This window comes from Tenrec ecaudatus, chromosome 6 (genome assembly GCF_050624435.1).
Source record: "Tenrec ecaudatus isolate mTenEca1 chromosome 6, mTenEca1.hap1, whole genome shotgun sequence".
Classification (NCBI taxonomy): Eukaryota; Metazoa; Chordata; class Mammalia; order Afrosoricida; family Tenrecidae; genus Tenrec; species Tenrec ecaudatus.
In genome coordinates, this window is record NC_134535.1 from 271,104 (window position 1) to 297,522 (window position 26,419).

The window sequence follows — 26,419 nt, forward strand, 5'->3', positions numbered from 1 at the left end:
TAAAATTGAGTAAAATTTTATTACATTTACCCGAAATACATGAATTGAAAATAAATGTCATTTCCAAACTGGTTGTAAGATTGTGCTGACAACATTTCCGAATCTCCATGATGGTATTCTTTTAAGAAGTACTGAATGGTATTTATTGTACAACTATGGTGTGCCTGCTCTGCCTGAGGTCCGGATTGTGCCCTCCAGGTCCTCTCGCCAGGTGAAACATCTCGGAATCTGGAGGTGCGTGAACTACATCTCTGCAGGGTTGTTAGTGCATGGTACCTTGGTACCCCTGGACTGGCAAGAAATCATCCCTTAACTATCCATTCGATCCTCAACTTCTTTATGGGCCTAGCAAAAATCCTTCCAAAACCTAGCACCATGGATTTAACTGCACTCTCAGCCTGAAAAAATGACCTCTGGTTTAGATGCCTTGTCTGCAATTCAGCCAATGGGGTTGATCAGGGATTGTCCACCACACCTCCCCATGGAATCCTTGAAAAGGCAGGAGCCTAGAGTAGAGAGAGGGAGATCTAACATAGTCGCAGTGAAGGAGAACTTGGTCTACGTGGCTGCATGGTTGGGAAAAGTCCTATAGGTGCTACATAAACCTGAAACTTCTTCTAACTCTCATAAAACTCACTTGGATCACGAACCAAGCTTCAGCGAGAATTCTTTCTCGTGGGGAGCCAAGGACCGAGGTACAACTCTGTCTCCAGAGAGATCTAACAGTGCCACATGAGCACAATGAAGCATTCTTGAATTCCCATTCTTCTCAAAGCTATCCAGTTTGTGATTCACACAGTCATATGTCTTTGGTGGTGGGTATTCTGTCTTTAGCCAAGATCCACTTGATATCAGCAGTGGTATCTCTGGTTCCATGACTTCTTCGGAATACAGCCTGAATCTCTAGCTCTAGCAGCTACCTGTCAATGTATAGCTACTAAACTTGTTGGATCATCTTCAGCAAAAATTTTCCTGCATGTGATAACAATGATATTTTTCTATAATTTGAGCATTCTGTTTTGTCCCTTCCCTTCCCCTTCCGGCCAGCCACAAATCCCCTCCCCTCCACGCTGCGCTTTCCCGGAAGCGGAAGTTCGCTTGCTCGGCGGGCGCAATTGCTTTAGCGCTCCGGCCACAAAAGGCATCCGTTTCCTCGATGTCCGTCCTGGTTCACAGCCCGACGAGCCGTGGCACGGGGGCGGGGAGCGTAAGGGTGCTGCTACGGGGCGCCGCCGCGGCCTCTGTGGCCTCCGGGGCTGCTCCCGAGCCGCGGGGCTTCCTGTGGGCGCTGTGGCCGGGCCCTCATCGCCGGCTCTCTCAGGCCAGCCGAGTCCCGCGCCCCGCGCCCCGCGCCCCGCGCCCCGCTGTCCGACCCCGGCGCGGAGGAGGCTGCCGCGCGTCTGGGTGCGCGCACAGGTGAGCACGCTCGCAGGAGACCCGCCGCTGCAGAGTGCTTTGCTGACGCTCAGCATTCCCTGGAGGTTTGGGAGAAATGCAGAGCCGGGGCCCCATCACACCCCCAGCCCCGCGCGCAGGATTCCCCTCCTGGTTTGGTCTCCATCAAGGCAGTTATTTTATGGAGTATTGCTGGGTGACGAGATTCTGCGATCCTGGTCTTTAAGACATACATGAAGAAGTAAGAACCTAGGTTAGATGTAGTTGTGTGAGTTCATAACTGAATTTCCCAATTTCAGAAGGTATTTATTTAATAGGAGACACATCAAAGAATGTCTTTAAAGGTAGTGTTTTCAACATCGGTGTGTCAGGAAGAACGTGACCACCTGGCTCATCTGGTGTGCAATGTGTTATGGCTTGGGCGAGTATGAGCAGCCACACCCCGGCATTTCTCCAAGATCTGAAGGGGTGGCTGATGCCACACTACTTAATAGGAAGTCAGCCCAGGGTGGGCGCTGAAGGCCAGGAACCAGTTAGTCTCTCTTTTCTCAACACCATCTTCTCCCTGTCTCTCCCATTTCAGGTCCCAGCCATGCCACACAGAGAACTGAAACCAGTCTCCACAGCTGTGCACCAAGGGCCGTCGTCTTGCACATCCATGCAGTCGGACGTACAGATTTCAACAGTTCCAACTGGTCGAGTGCACTAAACATTCACCTGCCTTCAGACAGACTGGTGGCCTTACTTCCACTACCGTCCCTCCTACTTAAGTGACTTCTGGGCGTTAGAGAGGCCATTCAATTTATCATAAAAAAAAAAAACGGCCAAGAAATGGTGAGTGTCCAAAAGAACTGGGTAATTCTTAGTTAAAGCAGATGAGGTCTAATATGTGATTTGGTGGAGGCCACCTCCGTACTATTTTTTCTCTTCTGAGGGAAAAGGTGACCAACAGGCCAAGGAACTTAGTTTCAAAGATGAACCCCAAGACCCTGCTGCACTCTCAATGGGACCTTCCACCCTGTGGATGTAGGTGTTCAAGCCTTCCCTGCCTGGAGTCACCTCCTCATTGGACTCTCAGAGCTGGTCCCCTGAGGGCTTCGCACCCCCACCCTGAGTGCTCATGCTCTGGGTTGGATAACAGAACCCCTCTCCAGAGCCTGTGGACAGATGTTCTTGGGTTCCCTTAGACACTGGCAAGGGAGGGCGCATTGTTAAGGGAAGAAGCTTGGCTGTGTGTTTGGTCCTGTGTGGGGCTGGGCAGTGTCATGACCTCATTGAAGGCATGGTGTGGAACAATGAGTCCAGCCCGGTCATGTGTGAGTGCTCCCAAACCATTTTTTTTTTTACAGTGGAGGATAGTATTGCTTGAGACTGTACAGTTCATAAAAAGCAGACGAACCTATTCCAAGTCGCTTTCCTCGGAGCTTCTCTGTGACTAGAACTGCTGTTAATGTTTCCCCACAGTTTTAGATTAGAATATAAAATTAAAGTTGGTTTTTTTGGGGGTGGGGGAACAAAGCTAACTATACAAAGTGGGTTTATTTATGTTCTCAGGGTCTCAGTTTCCACAGCAAGCAAATTTTGGGATCAAATTAGGTTTCTCTTTTAGTGCATATAAGACTCAAGCACAGAGGAATGTCATTTCTACATATAAATGTGACTGACGCTTATTTAAAGATTGAGAAGGATCTTGAAAGACTGACTGTAGTTAACACCTGGTGCCAGAGCAACTACTGTGATAAACTTCTAGCCATTTGGGGAACATCCTCCTGATAGGGATGAAATTGACAAAGTGACTAATGCCCTTGACTTCTCTAAAAAGATAGAGCTGAGTTAGGTTTTTATATGAACAAATTTTTTAGACTATTTTCTAATAATTAGGTCTTAAGTGATCACATTTCAAGTGGTTTTAACTTTTCCTGAGCACTCCTGGAGAGCATATTAAATTTCACAATTCACTTTTATGATATTTAAAAGTGTATTTACTATATTTTTGCAATAGCCGTTCCCTTCAAAGTTCAAATGTCATTAAGAAATTAAAAAGGGTTCTTTACTGGAAACTCTTTCCCACTATCGTTGTCATCCACACTTTTCTCTGCTGGTCACCTATAGATTACTGCCAACTTCATTGTAAACTTTTCTGAGCATCTTGCTAGAATTTTTATCTCTTTGCACAATTGTCTTATTGCTATGTTGGCTTTGATTGTTTAACTTTATTACTAGTGCACGTTTTTACAATTACATATAATTTCAGTGCACTAATTGTACTTTGTATATATGTATATAGATACATATTTTTCCCCTTTCTGTTTCTCTTTTTTAAAAAATCATTTTATTAGGGGCTCATACAACTCTTAACACAATCCATATACACATCAATTGTGTAAAGCACATTTGTACATTTGTTGCCATCATGATTCTCAAATCATTTTGCTTCCTGATTGAGCCCTTGGTATCAGGTCCTCATTTTTCCCCTCCATGTTTCCCCCTTCTTCATGAACCCTTGATAATTTATAAATTATTATTTTTTTGTTATATCTTACACTGTCCGACGTCTCCCTTCACCCACTTTTCTGTTATCCATCCCCCAGGGAGGAGGTTATATGTGGATCCTACCCTCCAAGTATCACCACTCTCACCAATGGTCCTGGAGGGATCATCTGTTCTGGATTCCCTGTGTTTCCAGTTCCTATCTGTACCATTGTACATACTCTGGCCTAGCCAGATTTGTAAGGTAGAATTGGGATCATGATAGTAGGGGGAGGAAGCATTTAAGAAATAGAGGAAAGTTGTATGTTTCATGGTTGCTACCCTGCACCCTGACTGACTCGTCTTCTCCCCACGACCCTCTGTAAGGGGTTGTACAGTTGCCGACACATGGACTTTGAGTCTCCGCTCTGCTCTAACCCTCATTTACAATGATAGGATTTTTTTGTTCTTTGATGCCTGATACTGGATCCATTTGACACCTCGTGATCGCACAGGCTGGTGTGCTTCTTCCATGTGGGCTTTGTTGCTTCTGAGCTAGATGGCCGCTTGTTTATCTTCAAGCCTTTAAGACCCCAGACACTATATCTTTTGATAGCTGGGCACCATCAGCTTTCTTCACTACATTTTCTTAAGCACACATAGTCTTCAGTGATCATAACAGGAAGGTGGGCACCCACTGATATGATTTTTCATTCTTTGATGTCCCTTTCTGTTTTTCAGTGAGGTGAGTGTTGGTGTTAGTGACACAAGGTGGAAGACACCTGGAAGAGCAATGAGTGCAGTCACAGTTGTTGGTGTTTTCCACATGTGTGCTGCCCAATAAATAGAACTATAAGTGCTTCCCGTCAAAAACATCCATTAACTCATCATGAGAAGGCTAGGTTGGTTAGCTAGGATGATAGAACGTTGGTCATTTCAGAAATAGCCTGAGAGAAAGAGCAGGCTGTAGGCGTGGAGATGCTTGTGGATAAGCCAAGGACCTTCATCTGAAAGTTGGCGTTCATCCGTGACCTTTGAAAAAATGCCCTCTGATGCATGCTGGACCTGATAAGGTTTCCAATATTTTCAGTATTTCTGTTTGTTCATATCAGGGTGTCTCTCAGAAGTGTTATGTCATCAGAAGTCACCCTATTGAAGTTTGTCTTTTTTTCCATCATTTTATGTGGCTCTTACAGTTTTAATAACATTTCATACATGGATAGTATCAAGCATATTTGTACACATGTTGACATCTTAATTTCCAAGACATTTCCTGCTTGAGCCCTTGATATAAGCTCCTCTTTTCCTCTACCTTCCTATATCCTTGATCAATCATATATTGTTATTGTTATTTCATACCTTATACTTTTCTTTGTCTCCCTTCACCCCCATTTCTGTTATTTGTCCCCTTTAGTGGTGGAGATATATATATATATACACACATATTTTTTGTGTGTGTTACCCCTTTTATCACTCTTCCCCCTCCCTGACCCTCCCCCTACCCTCATGATGTTGCTACTCCCATTGCTGTTCCTGAGGGGTTTATCATTCCTGAATTCCCTGTGTTGAGAGCTCTTCTTGAATTTATGTTACATGTTTTTCTGTTTTCTAATATATGAAATGCAAGGCTGATGAACCTCCAGGGACAGCGAGTAGAATAAGGCTTTCCAGGGGTAAAGCGGTGTGGTGCGGTGTAATTGGGAGACAGTGCTAGGAATAGAGGAAGAAAAGATTGCTTGGAAACTGATTATTTTAGTAAGTGTACAATTCTGCTTGATGTGATTGAACTATGGAATGATATGATCTATGTATTAACTCCCAATTAATAATCTATATATCAAAAGAAGAAAGTCTGTAAATTAAAAATAAAACACAAAATCCTGCTTTCTTACAGCTCTGAGTTCCTTGGCGTAGTCCCTGTGGACAGAATCAAATATGTGTCCCCAAATACTCACTGTAGAAAATAAAGCTGCTCAGATCTTAGTGGGTGGGGGCATAGGACAGCAGTTCAGGGACAAAAGATGTACAACACTATCAGGCATTTATCTTTAAAATCCAGGATGATTGGTAAAGCTGACTGATGGTGCATTAGGTATGTCCCCACAAAAAGAACATTTGGGTTCTCTATCCCCTCTTTCCCTTGATGGAACACAATTTTCCCTCTTCTTCCATTGAAACAAGTTGGTAGAATGGAGATACACAGAGAGAGAGGTTGCTTTGGGAAGTGATAGTGTTTCCCACCCTAGGCTGTTCTTGTTCCTCTCATTGTAAGGTTATTCTGAGTTAGCTGCTGTGTTGCACCAGGTTTGGCTGCTTCTGGGCTGCACGGGGCTCCCCTTGAAAGATGGGGCAGCCTCAGTACTTAGGTTTGAGTCTAAGGTTTGGGACCCCTTGATTTTTGTTGCCTGGGCAGCAGGAATTGTGGGAACCTGGGTCTTTTGGGGTTTCCCTGCACCCTTATCCTTGGTATATGCTTTAGTGGGTGCTGTGGTCTCAGCCTTGGCCTCCACATTGGTGCAGGCACTTAGAAGCAGACCTACTCTGGGTCAGTATCCATCAGGGGGTGAGGTTTGGCCTCTGCTGTCCTTTCCATCTTTGTGGGCACCACCTCCGGTGCCTTTTCCTTTGCACGGCTGTGTCTTTGTTACCTTTGCTTGGGTCTTGTTTGCAGTGACCTGGATGCCCCGCTCTGGCTGCTTCTTCGTGTCAGTGGTCTCAACTGCCATATCTAGCCATGTTACTGTCTTTAGCAAACATCCAATAGTAACCTAAATGCACTGCAGTCTGACAGAGAAGAAAGCAGTTGTGACTTGCCCACCTTCAAAATCACTGCTGTTTCTAGGTTCTCCTCGTATTACTTTCTTAATAGAAGTAATACATGCTTGTTGGACAAAAAATTAGAAAACAGGCAAAAATGGGGAAAAAATTAACTTGACACATACCATACCCTGATGATAGAGATAACCACCGACTACTTTTGTGTATTGACAAAAATTGGCAGAAATACACATTGTAAATTAAATCTTATATTTTTTACTTTTTAACAGCCCTTTACTGATATTTGTACACCAGCGTCCGATGTAAAACTTACGTCAATGATTGGAAGTAGTACCAGAGGAGTTCTCATAACCTTCTAATGTGTCCTGCTCTGAGCTCATCAACGAAAGGAAAGGCTATCTAAGGATTGGAAATATATTGTTTTTGTTGATCCATTATGGCTATAATTACAGCTTTACTACCCAAGCCATACTTTGTAAAGTATGTGTTCTGCCTCATTTGCACAATCTGTAAATACATTTTGTTCATTTCAATGTTTGTACTAGTCTGCTCATGTTCCCATGGGTGTATGTGTTCTGTATTATGAATGAGCCACAACTTGCTTGTTCATTGTATAGTCTATAGAATTTAAGATGATTCAAATTTACATTATGTACTTGTGAATATTTTGCTAGGCTTATTCTATTTCCCAGCCTTAAACATTATTGGACAATAACTGTAGTGAGCCAGACTTAAATTTACTAAAACATGGCGTGTTCCTTATGAAGTTCCTTAATAAGCCTCTCTATAGCTGTCTGTCTCTCATTCGAGTCCCCAGTGCCGCTGAGTCCATTCGGAGGCACAGCCCTCATAGGGTTTCTGAGGCTCTGTAAGTCTTTGGGGAGCAGGCAGTTTTATCTTTCTTCCACAGATCGCTTGGTTTGTTTACGCCTCCAACCTTTCAGTAAGTAGTTCAGGGCTTACCCAACAGCGCCACCAAGGTTTGTGTGTGTGCGTGTGTGTATAATATGTTTTCTTGGCAACATATAGATTATTGAGTTGTTTAAATTTTTTTTAATTATCCTGCAGTAACTTGAACCTGCTTGAATACTCACAGGATCTATTTTTTCTGTGACTTACTATGGTTTCTTTATATTGTTTGATAATACATTTTTCAATAATATGCATTGCCTCCTATGCATATAAAATTTAGACATTGAATAAAGTAGACTGCAAAAGAATTGATGCATTTGAATTGTGGTGCTGGAGAAGAAAATTCAAGTACCTTGGACTGCTGAAGGACAAACTGATGTACCTTGGGAGAAGTATGGCCACAGTGCTTCTGAGAGGCAGTGGGCATATTGTCAGGAGAGAGCAGTCCTTTTAGAAGCACAGCATGCTTGGTAAAGTAGAGGGGCAGCGAGAAAGAGGAAGGCCCTCAACAAGAGGAATGGACACAGTAGTGCAGCAATGGGCTCCACCGTAGGGCCAGTGAGGAGGCTGGTGCAGGACAGTGTCTCACCTTGCTGTGCGTACGGCTGCTATGGGTCTGAACCTACTTGATGGCACCTAACAATGAGCACTTGTATTGAGATGTTCTTGCTCGCATGTAGCTTTGATACTGACATTTTGCTGCCCTTTGATAAATGTTTCTGGATTTTAATGTGGGAGTGTAAGTCAAGATATATCACTACAAAATCATAGAAGCCACCGTTTCCTCATTTCTTTAGATGAATGATCTTGATTCATCTTTGAAATCTTGACTTTTCTTAAGACAAATGATTTATCTAAAAATGATTGTTTTATGTATGGCAGAATCCCTGTAAATTTAATGCAAAACTTTAGTGATTTAGAAAGAGCCACTTTAGTTCTGTAAAAAACATTGGCTTCAGTATCATTTTTCCCCAGCGGCACTAAAAGTGTCCTTTTTTAACCCCCAAGTGACCCTATCAAGACTGAGACATGTAGATTACTGAGAGAACTTGTCTACAATTATCTACGGATTACAGAGACATGTTTAAACACATTTTCTGTCTGATAAACTGAAATAGGTATGCATTAGACACAGCAGCAATACTTACATACCTTCATAATTGAATTTGTCAGTGTCTTATGTCTTGCTCTGCTTTTAAAATAATATTTCTATGTTCTGATGAATTTGTTCATATGCCCCCCACCAACCTTAGTTTTTGGCAGTGTTTTCTCTCTCACAAGGAGCCCTGGTAGCATAGTGGGTTCCCAGTTGGGCTGTGAACCATAAGGTTAATGGTTCCAGGCCACTGTCTTCTCTACAGATGAGAAGTGAGGTGTTGTGCTCCTCTACAGCTATGTGGGGTGCTGTAAGTCGGTATGTTAGACAGGGTTCTCTAGAGAAACAAAACAAGAATGCTAATAATTTTATTTATATATATAATAATATACATATCATAAGAAATAAACATTAATTAATCTATAAAGCAATACAAATGGCTCAGTGCAACTCACTCTGTGAGACAGCTGTGAGACATTGGCAGTCCTTCAAGTCTTGAGGGCTGCCGGTAGTCCTCTGTAGAGCAATTCAGGCTATCCAGCCACAGGCAGCAATTAGCAAGGCAGGTAGGTCACCAACAGTAAGCCAGATGACAGGGTCCGACAGTCCCCAGCTCAAGGGATGTATATTCAAATAGTGTGGCAAAACAGGTCTTGAAGTAACCTCAAATTACAGCAACACAGTCCACAGGTTAGGTGTCCCACAGGTAGTGTAGCTTGCAAATTGAGGCACAGAACAAGAAAGGCAGTCCCACACTGGTCCGATGATCAAAGAGCAAAAGACAAGAAAGGAGACACTTGCGGAGCCATTTCTCTCTCTGCCCTTCAATTAATCCCACATGTGTTCATTGGCCAGGTTGGCACAATAAACGTTAACTATCTCAATTGGCATTAACTCCATGGCAGTGAGTTGCTTCTTTCTCACAGGTCAATTTGCAGTATCGAGGGGGGGCCAGCTCCCACGCTGCTTTTTTCATTGTTTCTTTCCAGTGATCTATTTGTATACTGTTACTATACTGTCAAATTTAGTATGGACACTGCTATAGTTTATTGTGCCAGCCTGGCCGATAAACACAAGTAGGATTAACTGAAGGGCAGAGGGATAAATGGCTCGGTGAGCCTCACCTTGGTTGTTCTGTGCCTCAGTTTAAAGGGGTACACTACCTGTGGGATGCCTAGCCTGTGGACTGTGTCGCTGTAAGTTGAGGTCCCTTGAAGCCCATACGATTGGAATGTTCATCTCTGGAGCTGGGGACTGACAGTTGATGACAGTTGGGGAACTGCCTTGCTGTTTGCTGCCTGGGTATATATAGCCCAGCTCTCTCTACAGAAGGGGACTGGCACCTACCTGGCAGCTCTCAAAACTTGTAGGACTGCTTGTGTCTCACTGCTTTATAATTTAACTGTTAATTTCTTGTATTATCTATCTGTATATTATTTAACGGTTTATTTCTTGAATTATATATTTATCTTTATAAATATATTTATATATAATTACTAGCAATCTGGTTTGTCTCTCTAGAGAACCCTGTCCAATACAGACACTTTACACACATATATGAAGGAGTACTAGTGGGGGCTGTGGTTAAAGTGCTTGGCTGCTCACCTAGATGTTCCCACCTAAATCTGAGAAGTCAAATTTATGTGGGCCTTTTATGCACAAAATATATAGTAGGTTTTTTACTATTTCTTAAAATGCAAATTATCAAATAATTTTCAATAAATGAGCTGTTAGTTGCCATGGAATCAATAGTTACAGCGAACTTCTGTGCAGCAGAGAAGAACATTTCCATCCTGTGGCATCTCAGTTACCATGTTTGAACCGACTGATGCGGCAATTGTGTAAAACCTCATTGAAGGCATTTCCACACATGCATGCGCACACAGAAACATATGAACATACCATATACTTGGAAAAGTCCCCATTTAGTATTTCTTAGGACATCTTTGCTGTTTCTGGAAATTGTACTTCCATTAAAACTTTTGAATTTTAATATTTCATCATTTTTATTATGATCCCTTATTTAATTACACTTAATATCTTTATCTTTGGTTTCCCCCTTCCTCCAATTCATTTAAAATTATTTAGTACTAGTATGTGTAAGTACATCAAGTAAACCTCCCTTTAATATTTTGTAACCTGAAAATCATATGAGTGATTACAACATGATTTTGCAACCTTAAAAGCAATTGCTAATTGCTTGCTCTAATCAGATCACAAAATAAAAGGTGGTTTGGTACAGCAGAATGAAACATTGCCTGGCCATGCGCCATACTAACAGTTGTTTTTCTTGAGCCCATTGTTGCAAGCAATGTGTCATTCCATATTATCCAGGCTTTTTCCTCTTTTTTCCTGTATTCTCCTTTACCAAGCATGATGTCACTTCCCAGGCACTAACCTCTTCTGATAATATGTATGTAAGGCAAAGTCTTACCATCCTTGCTTCTAAGGAGCATTCTGACTACTTCTTCCAAATGTTTGCTCTTCTGGAACTCTGTGGTACTTTCTGTATTCTGCACCGACACCAACATTCAAATGCATCGCTCTCCCAACTTTCTTCACTGTCCACCTGTCACATGCATATGAGGCAATTGAAAAGAGGGCTTGGGTCGCACTCACGGAAATCTTGGAAGTGACATCTTTGCTCTTTGACATTTTAAATAGTTTTTTTTTGTAGCAGATTTGCCCAGTGCAATTTCTCCTTTGATTTTTTGTTTGCTGCTTCCATGAACATCGATTGTGAATCCAAATATAAGGGAATCCTTGGCTACTCCAATCTTTTCTCCATTCATCACAATATTCTTTATTGATTTGTTTGTGAGGAATTTTATTTTCTTTACACTGATAGTAATCTACTAAAGGCCACAGTCTTTGCTTTTAATCAGCAAGGGTTTCACATCATCCTCGGTTTGAAGTTTGTGTCAGATCACAGGTTGTTAATACGCCTCCTCCAATCCTGATGCCACAATTTCCTTCATATAGTCCAGCTTCTCCGATTATTTGCTCAGGCTGCACATTGAATTAGTATGGTGAAAGAAAACAAACCCTGATGTGTTCTACTTTACCAAGTAGATGTATTCTACTCTACCTTCCCGATTGTAAATCATGCAGTGTCCATTTGTTCTGCTTGAACAACTGTCTCTTATGTGCAGACCAGGTGGACAGCCTGTGTATGAGCACAGTGAAGTGTTCTGGAGTCCTCATTCTTCTCAGTATGGTCCATGCAGTCTGCTACCGTTGTAACATGTCCATGTTCTCTTGAGTTTAGGAACAAAGGAATTTCGAGTGGGCAAAACCAGGTTGTAGGGTGGTTGGGGTCTTCTCCTCAGCCAACAGTCAAGTCTCTCTCAAGTTCCTAGCCTTTCAGCCATGTGGTCCTTCGGTTCTGCTCTGACAACAATCTCATAGCCTTGATGTGATTCCGCTGCTCTGGTTGGTGCCTCTGATACTTTATATAGGGATCTTGAATGCACTGCACTTCACTGGCAACCCACCCTTCTTTGATGTTCCTGGGATTCTTCTCCTCCTGCTTCAGAGATGGCTCATTCTTTTTTCTTTTCTTTTTCTCAGTTTAACATGGTGGTTTTATTAGATACAGATCCCAGTGGAGGCCATAATCATAACTCTTTCAAATCTGAAATGTCATCACCTTTTGAATAAAATACAATCTCAAGATGGCTCATTCTTATAACTAAAACTGACGAGTCTCTTCTATTGGTGTTTGCATAGCCCATATCCAGTCATTTGGTGGTCATTAGAAACATGGATAAAAGCCATTTTAAGGAATTTTACTCTATTACATGTCTAACTTTGTTTGACATGCCATCAATGTATGAACTAGAACCCTAGCACCTATACTTTTTACTTAATTCTTATAGAGATCAGCAACCCTAGTGGTATCTTGAGTTGTGCATTGGGTTGCTAACCTCAAGGTCAGCACTTCTAAACCACCAGCCGTACTGCAGGAGAAAGATGAGGCTTTTCTTGTCTGTAAAGACTTGCAATCTTGGAAGTACAATGGGGAAGTTCTACTCTGCCCTGTAGTATTGCTGTGAGTCGGAAGAGACTCAATGGCTATGAGTTTGTGTTTCGTCGATAGAAGTAACACTGGAATTGGTCAAAGTTAAACTGGAAAGATAAGCTTAGTGTGTTTGAAATATTGTTAAAGCTATTCAGGAAGATAAAACTAGTCCGGAGGTAAAGTGTAAGCAGCAAAGGCCAAGTTTGAAATCTAAACTATGGGAAGAGCACTGAACTTTATGTGCTCTCCCTGTAAATTTTCCTTCCCTGGACTATCAAGTCCACCCATCCATTTGCACTCGTCGGGGAATATGGCATCTTACCCAGAATATGTGTGATGTTTTAGGATTCAGTGGTATTTGAGGATGTGGCCATAGACTTTACCCAGGAAGAGTGGGCTTCGCTGAATTTTGCTCAGAGGGAACTTTACAGAGATGTGATGGTAGAAACCATCAGGAACCTCGACTCAGGTAGGGATGGCTTCGTTTTCCTGTTTTATTTCTTTAAAAAGAAAATATGTTGTTCTCTGACCTCTTCCAGAATTTGGGCTGAGGAATGTGAAGACAGTGGCAAACATGGCACACATTTTACATGACCTCTTGAAACTTAAATTTTAATGGCTTCCTCATGAAAATAAACATCTTAACTGTAAAGCTCTATTTATCTTGTACTTAAAGCATTGAGGCTCTTTAAGTATTTTACATAAGAGAATTGGGGTCAGGCATCAGGTTTAGGGCAAAGGAAGATGTGTGGTTTAGGACCTCATTAGACTTTTAGTGTACATATTATCAAGTCTATGTACACAGCTCTCCATCTGCAAGTATTTATAAGAGTCAGCACATGGTTGGTCCTTATGAGGTGGGTGTTAAAGATATCCCAAATGTCTACCTATTCCATTTGCTGTACCCTCCTAACATTTCAGATACCAACTTTCTTCCCAATATTCTGCCTCACAGCCTTTGATTTGATAATTTGGTGGAACTTCTTGCAGAACTCAACAAGGAACTGGTTCTACAGTGTGGGAGGCAGGCAAATCCCAGTCTTTGTATTAGACATGAGTTTGGAAGATTCTCATCACTCATGTAGCTGTAGGGTCTGATGAACTCAAACTGACAGATCAGATGCTAGGCTGTTGACTCACAAGGCTGTAGAACCTATTGAATCAAGTCAGATGATAGTGTGCTTTGTTAAGTCCCCCAAACTGGAGGCCAAATGAAGATAAGCCAGATGCAGAATCCAGAGAAAGAAAGTGAATCTTGCCCAGAGCATTCCTACATACTGGATGCAAACTATAGCTCCATGGAAGCTATGGATAGTCCATTGAGTCACACACTCTAGTAAGGTGTCCACTCAAGATAGCTCTCACCTTAGTCCTGTCTCACTAACATAACAGACAAATCACTCCAAAGTGAGACCATAATACCATAGAACCTAAGAGTCACAGTACATCACAATATGAAGGACAATGGCTAGAAAGGTCATATTAAGTAAATCATCTTACCACATCAACTCAAGAGACCCTGGATGTGTTAGGCCGGGTTGACTAGAGAAACAAATCCAGAGACATGCATATGTGTAAGAAAGCTTTTTATCAAGAGGTCATTATCAAGAAAACAGTCCAACTCAAGTCCACATATATCCCATACTAGTCCATACGTGCCTTTTCAGACTTGTGAAGCCACTTGCAATCATGTAGAATGCAGGAACATCACCAACCAGTGGGTGCAAAGTCCTGTGAATCCTAGGACAGGTGTCTCTGTCAGCTCTCCAAGTTTCACGATAGCAGGAAGGTGAAGATGGGGTTGTTCCTAGGGCCCTCTTTATGAGGAGGTCACACCTGTAAGGAGGCACCATCAGGCTGTGACCTGATTGACAGGCTAGACTCCCCCCCTTTATGAAGTCGACAAGAAATTATGCAACTACCACACTGGAGAACAAAGTATTGGAAATGTCAAGGAAAGCAGCACCTTTCTCAGTGCTCATGATATGCCTTTCCTGATAAGCCACACTATAACAGCCACATCAATTTCCCCAATTTGAGCAAGGGAAATATCCAAGGAGATTACTTTGCTTCAATGGAATTATATTAGAAGAAATCAATTCCAAAAATCTCTAATACTTTGATGAGCTGGACTTCCCCAATACATGAGCTGACTTTATCAATTATCTCTTGCCTTCTGTCTAATGGAAAAGGCCTTCCCCTAGTCTCTTTTAGTTTTACCTTTACATGCCTGTCTACAGTATTGTTCAGTGTTGCACTCCCAGTTATACCCTTGTTTGATCACCTTCACTCCTAGTGAATATGAACTTTCTCAGTAAATTTCTTACCCTTTGGCCTTTACCAACAATCTAGAATAGCCAAATTGCCTCAGTGTTTCTTTTTTCATAGGTGCCTTGTCCCTTGTTTCTCATCAAATTTCCTTTCTGTTTTCTTACATATTTTGAAACTCCACTTCAAATTATTGGGTCAGTTTCTCGACAGGATAATAATGGACAAAAAAGGTTCATTGAACATAAAATGATGCGATTCATGGAGAATGACTGCTGGTTGTTTATGTTAAGAGAAATCTATGAATTCCATGGCAGTGAACATCACCACAACCACAAGGAAAGGCCTTTGAGGTATCAATCCTAAAACATTAAACAGTGCCTTCAGAAAACCTCTCAAATGTGTCCTGATATTTGTGGGTGAGTGTGTGTACATAAAACTAGCCTAAGTGTTTGCAGTCAGCCAATTTTCGTAGCACAAAATTTTGAAAATAAAAATCAGATATTGAGTATTTCAGTCAGTTTAATTCCCTACTCTTGACCTCTTGGCATTTTGCCTTTTTAATTTTTTACATTAATTACAGGAATCTTTTAACAGCTTTATTAGCACATAATTCATGTATCAAACAAGTCATTGGTTTAAAGATATTAAAATATTCTACAGTCATCACTGCTATAAATTTTAGAACTTTTTTTCTTTCTTGTTTTTCATTTCTTCATTCTTGTACTCATTATTAGCATCCTATTGTTCCTCAACCACCGCTGCTATAACCACAAAGAACTTATTAATATGGTTACTCTCTATGCCTTTTACCTATCTTGCATTTCATATAAAGAAAACAACACAAAAACCCGAACAATGACAACAAACCAGAAAAACCTTTAATCCAAGAGAAAGTAGAAAATAATAGAAACTAGGACAAATTTAAATCAGGTTGAAAGGGAATGCAAACATTAAATTGTAACCTAGCTATATCTCCAGTAATCCACTTTACAGTGCACTCTGAGGGCAAGACTATTTACATCTCTCGTCAATGGTCCAAAGGAGTTGAATGGATCCTTAGTCCACATGGGGATCCTGCAAGTGAATTTTGAGCTTTCATCGTTAGTTATAGCCTTCCTCAAACCAGGTCCTCAGAATTTTAAGCTCTATTCCAAGTTCTTCCTCAGATCTTGGATTTTATAAGTACTTACAATCTTTGGGTCACGTGGACTGGTGTGCACCTTCCATGTGGACTTAGCAGACACCTTACTTAGTTGGATGCTTGTTTTAAAACAATCCTTTAATACCTGACACTATTCTTGGATAGCTTAGTTCCATCTTGATTTCTTCAACACTCTGCTACAACACATATTTTCAGTGATCACACCATGAGGATAAGTTTTGAGCAGGGTTACATTATAAGAACTAATTGTTATTTGATTGGGGCTTAGGGTAAAGGGTAAGCTCAAAATCCATTTGTAGTTCTAAAGTTTACATAGATCCCTGTTCCACTTTAGTGGCAGTATTATCAACTGGTTGAAAAGTAATTTAATCTCCATGAGACATTTGGTAATTCTAATAATTCTAATTCATTAATCTAGACAGTGTTATAGATTTTAAAGTTCTATTCAGAAAAGGGAAATAAACATGTATATGAAAGCTTTTTAGACTAAAATACATGGTTGTTCACAAGTTAAAAACTGAAGTAACTGAACAATGTTTAAAACAGCAGCAATGATTAAACAAGGCAAAAATTTCAATAACATTCATCAAGGCAAAACTGTTTGCAGGAGAAAGTTTACTTTTACATGTTATCAGAAAGCCCCCTTTTGTTTTGAGAAAACTGACAATATGCTACTTATATTTGAGAGATTATGGAACCATTACAACATGAAACAATATACGGCAGAAAATGCATATTCAGTGTTTAGGGTGTTTTCCTGAGATGGTAAAAAACATGTCATTCTAACAAACCGTTTCTTTTCTGCAGAAAATACACAGTAGAGAACCTCTGTGCAAGTAAAGAAGATGAAGTAAACTATAAAGATGGCCAATGTGAAAAATATTCCTCCTGGATTGCAAATGTTACTAGTCTAAATGGAACTCCTGGTATAAATCCTTTTAAATTTCATGAGGGTGGTGATCATAAACTTAATCATGAGGTCAAAATTCTCGCTGGATATAAACAATACCTGTGTAAGGAATATGGAGAAAACTGCATTAGTCCCAGTTGTTTAAAGTCTCATTCAGAATCACTTACTGGAGAGAGACTGTGTAACTGTATGTACTGTGAGAAACATCGTAGTTGTTCCTCACCCCTCACTGAATGTCTAAGAACTCACAGTGGTGGGGATAGGCCTTATGTATGTGAAGAACATGGAAAAGCCTTTCCTCGGTCTTCACAGCTCATTGACTCTAAAAGAAAACAGTGTACAAAGAAGTCCTATAAATGTAAGGAATGTGGGAAAGCATTTATTTGCCCCTCAGTACTAACTAGACATATAGGAACTAAGAGTAGAGAGAAACCCTATGAATGTGACAAGGTTTTTAGAAATTCCTTATCAAATAGACATCTAGGAACTCGTAGTAGAGAGAAGCATGAATATAAGGAATGTACAAAAGCATTTTGTATGAGTTCTAATCCCACGAGATATACACAAACTCACATTGGTGTAAGACCTTATGTATGTACAGAGTATGGGAAAACCTTCAGGTACTCCTCACACCTTACTGAGCATAATAGAATACACAATGGAGAGAAGTGTAATGAATTTAAGGGGTTTTGGCAAGACTTTCAGCAGTCTGTAACAGAAGTTAAACATATAAGGAGTTTCAAGAGAAAGAGGACTTATGTATGTATGCATTGTGGGAAAACATTTTATTCAAGCTCAAATCTCATTGGACATATAAGAACTCACAGTGGTGAGAAACCGTATGAATGTATGGAGTGTGGGAAGTCCTTTAGACATTCCTCATCGCTACGTACACATGTAAAAACTCATAGCGGAGAGAGACATTATAAATGTGAAGAATGTAGAAAAACATTTTATCGGGGCTCAGAACTAACTACACATATAAGAACTCACAGTGGAGAGAGACCTTATGGGTGTGAAGAATGTGGGAAAGCCTTCAGGCAGTCCTCACACCTTGCTGAACATAAAAGAACACACAGTGGAGAGAAACCTTATAAATGTAAGGAATGTGGAAAAACTTTTAGCTATCCTTCGAAACTATCTAAACATGTGGTAACTCATAGTGGAGAGAGGCCCTATGAGTGCAAGGAATGTGGGAAAGCCTTTAGCTATCCTTCAAAACTAGCTAAACATATAGAAACTCACAGTGGAAACAGGCCTTATGAATGTACAGTATGTGGAAAAGCCTTTAGGCACCCCTCAACACTAAAAGGACATAGAAAAACTCACAGCGAAAGGAGGCCTGAATGTAAAGTATGTAGGAAAACGTTTTATTCGAGCTCTAATCTAACTAGGCATATGAGAACTCACAGTGGAGAACGACCTTATGAATGTATGGAGTGTGGGAAAACCTTTGGACATCCTTCAACACTACGTGCACATATAAGAACTCATACTGGAGAGAGACCTTTTGAATGTAAGGAATGTGGGAAAATGTTTTATCAAGGCTCAGAACTAGCTAAACATCTAAGAATCCACAGTGGAGAGAGACCCTATATATGTAATGAATGTGGGAAAGCCTTTAGGCTGTCCTCATGCCTCACTTTACATAAAAGAACACACAGTGGCGAGAAGCCTTATAAATGTAAGGAATGTGCCAAAGCCTTTAGTCATTCTGTAGCACTAAGAAGACATATAAGATGTCACAGTGGAGAAAGGCCTTATGTATGTAAAGAATGTGGGAAAACCTTTATTCAGTCTTCAAATCTTATTCAGCATAAAAGAACACACAGTAAAGAAAATTCTCACAAGTGATAGAAAATTGAGAAAGCCTTCAGTTATCCCTAAACACTCAGAATGGAAAATGGAGAGAGGTCTTTTGAATAAAGAATGTATAGAACCTTTTGGTTCATCCCCACATCTCAGAAAAGATGCACATGGTAGAGCAAAATCTTTTCAGCGTAAGGAATGGGGGGAAACATTTAATCAGACTATCCCCCTCACCAGAAAACACCCTAAAAAGTGGTTTTGTATATAAAAAAATGTGGAAAAGCCTTTGCCATTCCTCCTTCAAGGCACATATTGTAGAAAAACATAAGTGTAATGATGTGAGAAAGCCTATCCCTTTCTCATGGCTCTTCTCATGACTCTTAGATAACATGTTAAATCCAAGTGAAGAGTGGTCTTATATATGTGAATAATGGGAAGAACTCTTCAGTTCTCCCTGAGCTTTTAAAAGATTCACTGGCTTCAAAGAGGTACATTTGTACTAATGTTGGAAAGCCTTGATTTTTTGAAACACTGAAAGTACATGTGTGATAAAAACCACATAAAGTGTTAAGGAAAAGGTTTTGCTTTCTCCCCACTACTTTGCAAGATGGTAAGCATTCACAGATATGGACATTTTCACTAATTACTACTTCTGGATGTAGGGGAAGTCACATTTCAAATAAATCATATGCATAAGGCACATTGAAACATTTTGAGGTTTTTGGGAATTCTTAGAAGACTTAAGTGGTAGAGGAGCCTCATTCCACTCGTTTATTGCATGAAGGTGCTCAGATCTCTTGTTCTGTGGGTGGCCAAGTCCCTGTTGTTGTTTACTGGTTTTGTGTAACTGTCACCTCGTGTTGCTTCCTGTGTTATAGGTTGCTCTGTCTTTGGGATGTAGAAGGTTCATAATAGAAATCCCAGGTCCAACAGATGTGCTCAGCTGCAGGTTCTTTCTGGAACTGATAGTCCATCACTACTTAAAATTGTGGGTTTGGCTTTTTTAAAGCCTAGTTGAGTGGCAAAACTGACCAATCCACTTGGTAGGCCAATGGCACTTTATTTCCATAGTCTCACCCAATCGGTTTGTTGGAGTTACAAGACCATGACCAGAAAAGTCATGTATAAGGGAACATGTCTTGCACCAAGATTTACATTTTGGTTTCCAGTTTGCTCTTCCTTCCCATTGCAGCATTAAGTTACCTGTTCTGTCTCTTGATAGCAGTGTTCCATGGTCCCGACACCAATTTCAAATGCTGTTCTGGCTCTTAACAGGTTAAAAGGCACAATCTTTGAAGCTTATCACTACTCCATTACTGCAGGTGTCACTATTTTTAGGTGTCCCAGGGTATAAATATGTGGAGGTGGAGGTTTTGGGCTTCTTAAGAATTCTACACATGGGTGAGAAAATTCATGAACAACAGCTCAAGCGTAATTTCTTTTTTTTTTTAATCATTGTATTGGGGGCTTGTAAACCATCCATCCATACATCCATTGTGTCAAGCACATTTGTAAATTTGTTGCCCTCAGCATTCTCAAAACATTTGCTTTCTACTTGAGCCCTTAGTATCAGCTCCTCATTTTTCCCCCTCACTCCCCGATCCCCCTCAAGCCTAATTTCTATGATGCAGAGATCAGACCCATCCACTCTTCAGATTTTTTTTTACAATGTCTGACCCCAGATGTCCTTTTGGTGGCATATTCTATATCTGCTGAGTTCAGTAATTTGTTGCAGTGGTAATAGAGAACACACCACACTCACAGTTAAGAGGTTTCTTAGGAAAACACACAAAAACAAACAGGTTTATTAAGGAAGCAATAGGTTACAATTCATGTTCCGGAACACTAAGGATGCAGGTTTTTGTTTTTTTAATCAGAACAGTCTTTTTTCAGTCTTGCTCATAGGAAGATTTTTTTCTGTAATCCTTGGCCCCTTTGACCTCCTTGGCCTGACCTTTGACCTACTTAGCCAAACGTTAACCAGGCTCTTTTGTTTTTGCCATGAGTTCCCTTCACCAGTCACTTAACAGAAGGCATTGTTGCTGGATGCTATAGGTCATTAAATATACTGTCACCAATTAACAGTACCCTTCTTTGCAAGTGAGTCTCTTGCCCAAACATAGTTTATTTTTTTGCTCCAAATGTCTCTTATTAGCATATCAATGCTGAACCCATTGAGAGAGCAGAATTACAAAAAAATTATTTAAGAGAAGTGATAGCAGAGAGGGTTAGCAGACAAATCATTCACTCACTACTTGGTCTAATGTAAACTCCATTTTCTACATAAAATCAAATATTAAATGGAGAGAAAAGGGCCACAAAACAATAGCAGCCAAACTTATCCTAACTGTGGAACCTGGTCTAAGGTTTACACCAACCAAATTAACAGTTTCAAGTAAAAGGTAACTAATATTGGGTCAGCTTTGTGCTATTCTCTACATATCTGTGCCTAGAACACTACCGTTTGGCTTTTAGTTTGTGGTGGTTGTGTGTGGCTATGATACTGAGAGCTTTGTCACTGTTATTGCAAATACTAGAAAGCTAACCTAAAATGGAGAGGTTTCATCAGAGTTTCTAGACTAAGAACACACTACGAAGGATTAGGTTGTCCACTTTGGAAGAATTAGCTGTGGAACATTGTCAGATACTGGAAACTTCTGGAATATCAGCAGAACATTGTCAGATATAGATTAGTCCCTCAGGTCAGCACTCAATATGCAACTGAGGAAGAGCTGCTTTATCAACGTAGGATTGACCATAATGATGTGGAGGGAGTAAAACGTTCAGGATCGCTTGCTGATGGGCCATGACTCAAAATGAGAAGAAACTGCAAACATACATTAATAATTGGAACTGTAAATACTTGAAGTATGAGTCCAGGAAATTTTGAAATAAAAAATAAAATGGCATACCTAAAGGATGGATAATATCATTGAGCTGAAATGGACTGGTTTTGCCAATTTTGAATAGGAAAATCAGTTTTGTAAGCTGGGGATGACAGATTCAAGAGGAATGGCACCCCATTCATTCTCAAAAAGGACATTTCAAGATATATCATGAAGTACAATTCAGTTTGTTATATGATAATGTCTACCTGCATACAAGGAAATCCAATCAATGCAAATAGATACTCAAGTTTATGCACCAACCACTAAAGCTAGGGATACAGAAATTGAACTCTACTAATGTCTTCAGTCTGATAGTGATCAAACATGCACTCAAGGTGCATGATAATTTTGGGCAACTGGAATACAAAACTTAGGAACAAAGAAGAAGGAATCGTAGTTGGAGAATAAACTCTAGGTGAGATTAAAAAGCTGTAGATTCCACGACAGAATTTTTCAACACAAAGGACTTGGTTACAGCAAATACCTTTAACAACACAAAAAGTGACTGTAAGTGGACTTCTCCAGATGGAATGCAGAGAAATCAAATTAAATACAGCTGTGGGAAGAGACAATGGAGAAGCTGCAAAACCAGGTTAGGGTCTGACTAGGTCAGACCATCAATTGCTCCTAGGTTGACAAAAATTAAAGCAAGTCTGTGAGAGCCAAAATAGGACCTGAGTCTCTCCCACTTGGATTTGGAGAACACCATAAGTTCAAAATTGCTTCAGTGAACACAGTGACAAACCCTGGAGAGCTGTGGTTAACATCAAAACATGAGGAAAGCCAAAGATCATTACAAAGACAAATGGTCAAAGTAGATGTCAGAAGAGACTCAGACTCTGAAACTGCCTCTTAATTGTAGAGTAGCTAAGGCTCACAAAAGAAATGATGAAGTCAAAGAACTGAACAGAAAATTTCAAAGGGAAGCCCGATGAAAAGTCAAATAATTACACTGAAAATTTCAAAGATCTAGAGTTAGTAAACCAAAAAGGAAAAAGATGCTTTTCTTAAAAAAAAAACAAGATGAAAATCCAAGCCTCTAGTTTTAATATTAGGGACCCCTGGTGCAGTGATTACCTATTGGGTTGTGATCCACATGGTTGGCAGTTCGAAATCAGCAGCAGCCACACAGGAGAAAGACATCTTTCTGCTCTTATAAACAGTTACAGTCTTGGAAACCCACAGAGGGTTGATATGAGTCAGCATTGACTCAATGGTAGTGAGTTGAGTTGCAATATTGGAGGATTCTATGGAGCAAATCCATTTTCACAAGCATTGCCATGCCAGCGTTATAAAAGGAGAAAGGGTTGAAGTTGTCCAGTATTTTGTCTTGCTTAGATCCCCATTCAATGCTCATGGAAGTAGCAGTAAAGAGATCAAAAGACGAGTTGCATGAGGTAAGTCTGCACAAGATCTCTTTATTGAAAAGCAAGGATGTTACACTGAAGACTTAAGGTGTGCCTGATCCAAGCCATGGTCTTTTCAATTCAGTTGGACATTGAATAAAGATCAGAGAGGAATAGATGAATTTGAATTGTGCTGGAAGAGAATATTGAAAGACTGGACTGCTAAAAGGGCAACCCCATATATCTTTGAAGTATGGCCAGAGTGTTCCTTAAAGGCAAGGATGGTGAGACTTCATCTTACTTTGGGCAAGTCAGGAGAGACCAGAAGAAAGACACCATGTTTGGTCAAATAGAGGGACAAAGAAAAAGATGAAGGTCCTCAAGGAGATGGATTGATGACATGGATGCAACAAGGAGCTTGGGCATGGAAACAATTGTGAGGATGCCGTAAGGGCAGTGTTTCATTCTTTTGTGCATAAGGTCACTGGGTCGGAACCAACTTCATGGCACCTAGCAATAGTAATGGACAAGATATTGAATGATAGGAAGCATCAAAAAAGATGTAAATAAGACAGTCACTGTACAAGAGAACAAAAAAATATACATTCTACCACGGGTGTGCTCAGTACATCGATCGTGATCTACTAGTCAATTGAAAACGTAGTATGGGTAGATCACATGGCATTAAAAAAATAGACATAAGCCTATCATCAATCCTGTCACTTAATTGATACACAGCGCAGCCAATCAGATTGTAGGTGTCAAACATGCAAACAGCTGTGGTAAATGCAGCAAAACTGACACGCTAAGTTGTCGCCAATTTTTAGACCTTTTTTCCCCCTCTTAAACATAAGAAAGGGTATTAAAATGAGTGGGGGAGCTGGACCAAGTAAGAAGACACAAACATAACACTTTCATACAGAATGAGAGATTTTGACACTACAAGCCAACATTCAGCTGAAGCCCACAGCGCCTGAATAGTTCTGGAATTTACTTGCAGAGGGAAAGTACCCAAACATGAGAAAATATGCTACCTCCTTGACTGCGTTATTCGGCTCTACTTATTTATGTGAGTCAGCCTTTTCCCACATAAAGATCATTAAGTCCAAGTACTGTTCTACCATGACTGATGATCATTTGGAAGTGTGCTTGAGGCTGGCTGTCAGTAGCTACTATCTGGACTATGCATCCCTGACTCATTCCATTCAGTGCAAGTCATCAGAGTAAACTTGGGTCATGACAAAATGTACATAGTTAATTGTGTTGTGCAATATAGAACCGTGGTTATGCAAGGTACACATACATTGTACATATAAAGAATTCTCAATGCATTTATGAATAAATGTAATAAATATATGTTTTGCATTTTTGTGGTTGGCAGATCATTTTGATATGATCATTTTGTAAGTAGCTCGCATGCTGAGAAAGTGTGAGCACCCCTGTTCTACCATTTCAAGAGACAGCATAAAAGCAAGAACCAATAGTATTGAAGGAAGAAGTTCAAGCTGCACTGAAAGAGTCAAAATCAAGACTCCAGGAATAGAAGGAATACCAATTGAAATGTTTAACTGGCAAAGATCCATATATGTACCCATTCCAAAGAAAAATGTCCCAACAGAATGCTCACAGTATAGAACAATATCATTATTACCTGCAAGTAAATTTTTGCTGAAGACACCCAACAACAGTTGCAGCAGTACATTGACAGTGATCTCCCAGAAGTTCAGGCCAGAGTCAGAAGAGGATGTGGAGGTACAGTTCTACTTTGCGGTATAGGTTGCCATGCATCAGCATTGACTTGATAGCAGTGGAAGATGCCATCATCCCCAAGGAGATGACACATAATGTTCTGTAACGTAAAATGACTGATATCTCTAAGGTAAACCAGATACATATATAAACCATAGGTGCATGAATGGATATTGGGCTTGCAATTTTTAGCCCTAATCTAAACAATTCTTTTGACATGGCCCTGCTTGATGCTTGACCTTATAGCAAAGTGGTGAAGAGACTAGATGGTGCCTGGCTATTGGAAATAATAGTGCCTGGGGTCTTAATGGCTTGTTTCAAACAAGCACCCATCTAAGTGAGATGTCAACTAAACCTTCATGGAAGAAGCACACCAATTTGTGTGATCCAAGGATTGTAAATAATGTACAAATCTAAAGAGGTGAATGGCATCAGAGCTTAAATTGTGAATACCTGGTTGGCAGAAGGCTATGGGCGACAGCAGAAGCTCAAAATCCATTTGCAGGGTCCACACATGGATTAAGCCTCTGATGAGTCTCCTGTGATCATAGTTGAGAGATGTGGATAGCCCTGTTATCAGACAGCATTATAAAGTTGGTTATAGCAGACATACTTAGGTAAAAATCTACTATCTTACCATTTGATCTCCCTTTTTTCCCAGTTTAAAGCTGTTTGTTTTTTTAATTATTTTGTTGGGGTCTCATATAACTCTTATTACAATCCATACATATATCCATGTGTGTCAAGCATATTTTTACATTTGTTGCCCTCATCATTCTCAAAACATTTGTTTTCTTATTTTGTTTTTGTTTTTTCTTTTTTTCCCCATTTGTTTTCTACTTGAGCCCTTGGTATCAACTTCTCATTTCCCCCCTCCCTTCACACTCCCCCCCTTATAGCTGGTTCAGTTTCTATTTTAAATGTTAAGGGGAAATATATGTGGACTACTGGGACAGAGATGGAAATAGCCTTGCTAGCATGCAAAAGGCATTGGAAAGTGGATTGTTTCAGATGCGGTTAGGTTAAAATTGAGCACCCTCTCATTTGATTGCCCTTATGATCCATTTAAATTTGCTCTAGTTTTTAAAAAAATATTTTCTGCTTTTTGATTGAAGTGTTTATCTGTTTTACTCTGTTATTGTTTTTAATGTTTTTCTGTATGTGAAATCCAGGATAGTTAAATCTATAGAGACAGTAACTGGATTAATGTTTCCTTGAGGGTATAGCAGGGAGGTTCAGGGGAAATGGGGAACTAATAACAATGAGCAAAGAATGAATAAAATGTTCTAAAACTGACTGTACTGATTGTACAACTCTTCTTGAGAATATACACCAATAAAACTTGGGGAGAAAAATGAGCCTGGTGAACAAAGGACATTATGGTAGTTAGATGATTTTATGACAGTAAGATAAAATCTTATTGGATAGTGGTGGAGTCAAACCTGTCAATCGGGTCACAGGCTGATGGTGCTTCTCCTGGGAACCTTCTTTTCTCCCTACCACCCCTATCTTCCTGCTTACTGGGATTCTGGTGGCCACTATGAGAGTTACTAGTGCCCTGCCATGTTTCCACTGACATTGGATCCACACAACTCTGCACCCACCAGCCTGTG

At 40.3% G+C, this 26,419-nt stretch overlaps 1 protein-coding gene across 1 annotated transcript; it reads left to right on the forward strand.

Moving 5' to 3' along the window:
* The first annotated feature begins 1,099 nt into the window (after nt 1–1,099).
* LOC142451749 (uncharacterized) lies at nt 1,100–19,007 on the forward strand. The gene is made up of 5 exons (XM_075553417.1): nt 1,100–1,416; nt 1,979–2,229; nt 13,017–13,140; nt 15,142–15,292; nt 16,912–19,007. Exons 2-5 carry the CDS (start codon nt 2,227–2,229, stop codon nt 18,866–18,868), a joined length of 2,235 nt encoding a protein of 744 aa, XP_075409532.1. The 5' UTR covers nt 1,100–1,416; nt 1,979–2,226; the 3' UTR covers nt 18,869–19,007.
* Nucleotides 19,008–26,419: the final 7,412 nt, after the last annotated feature.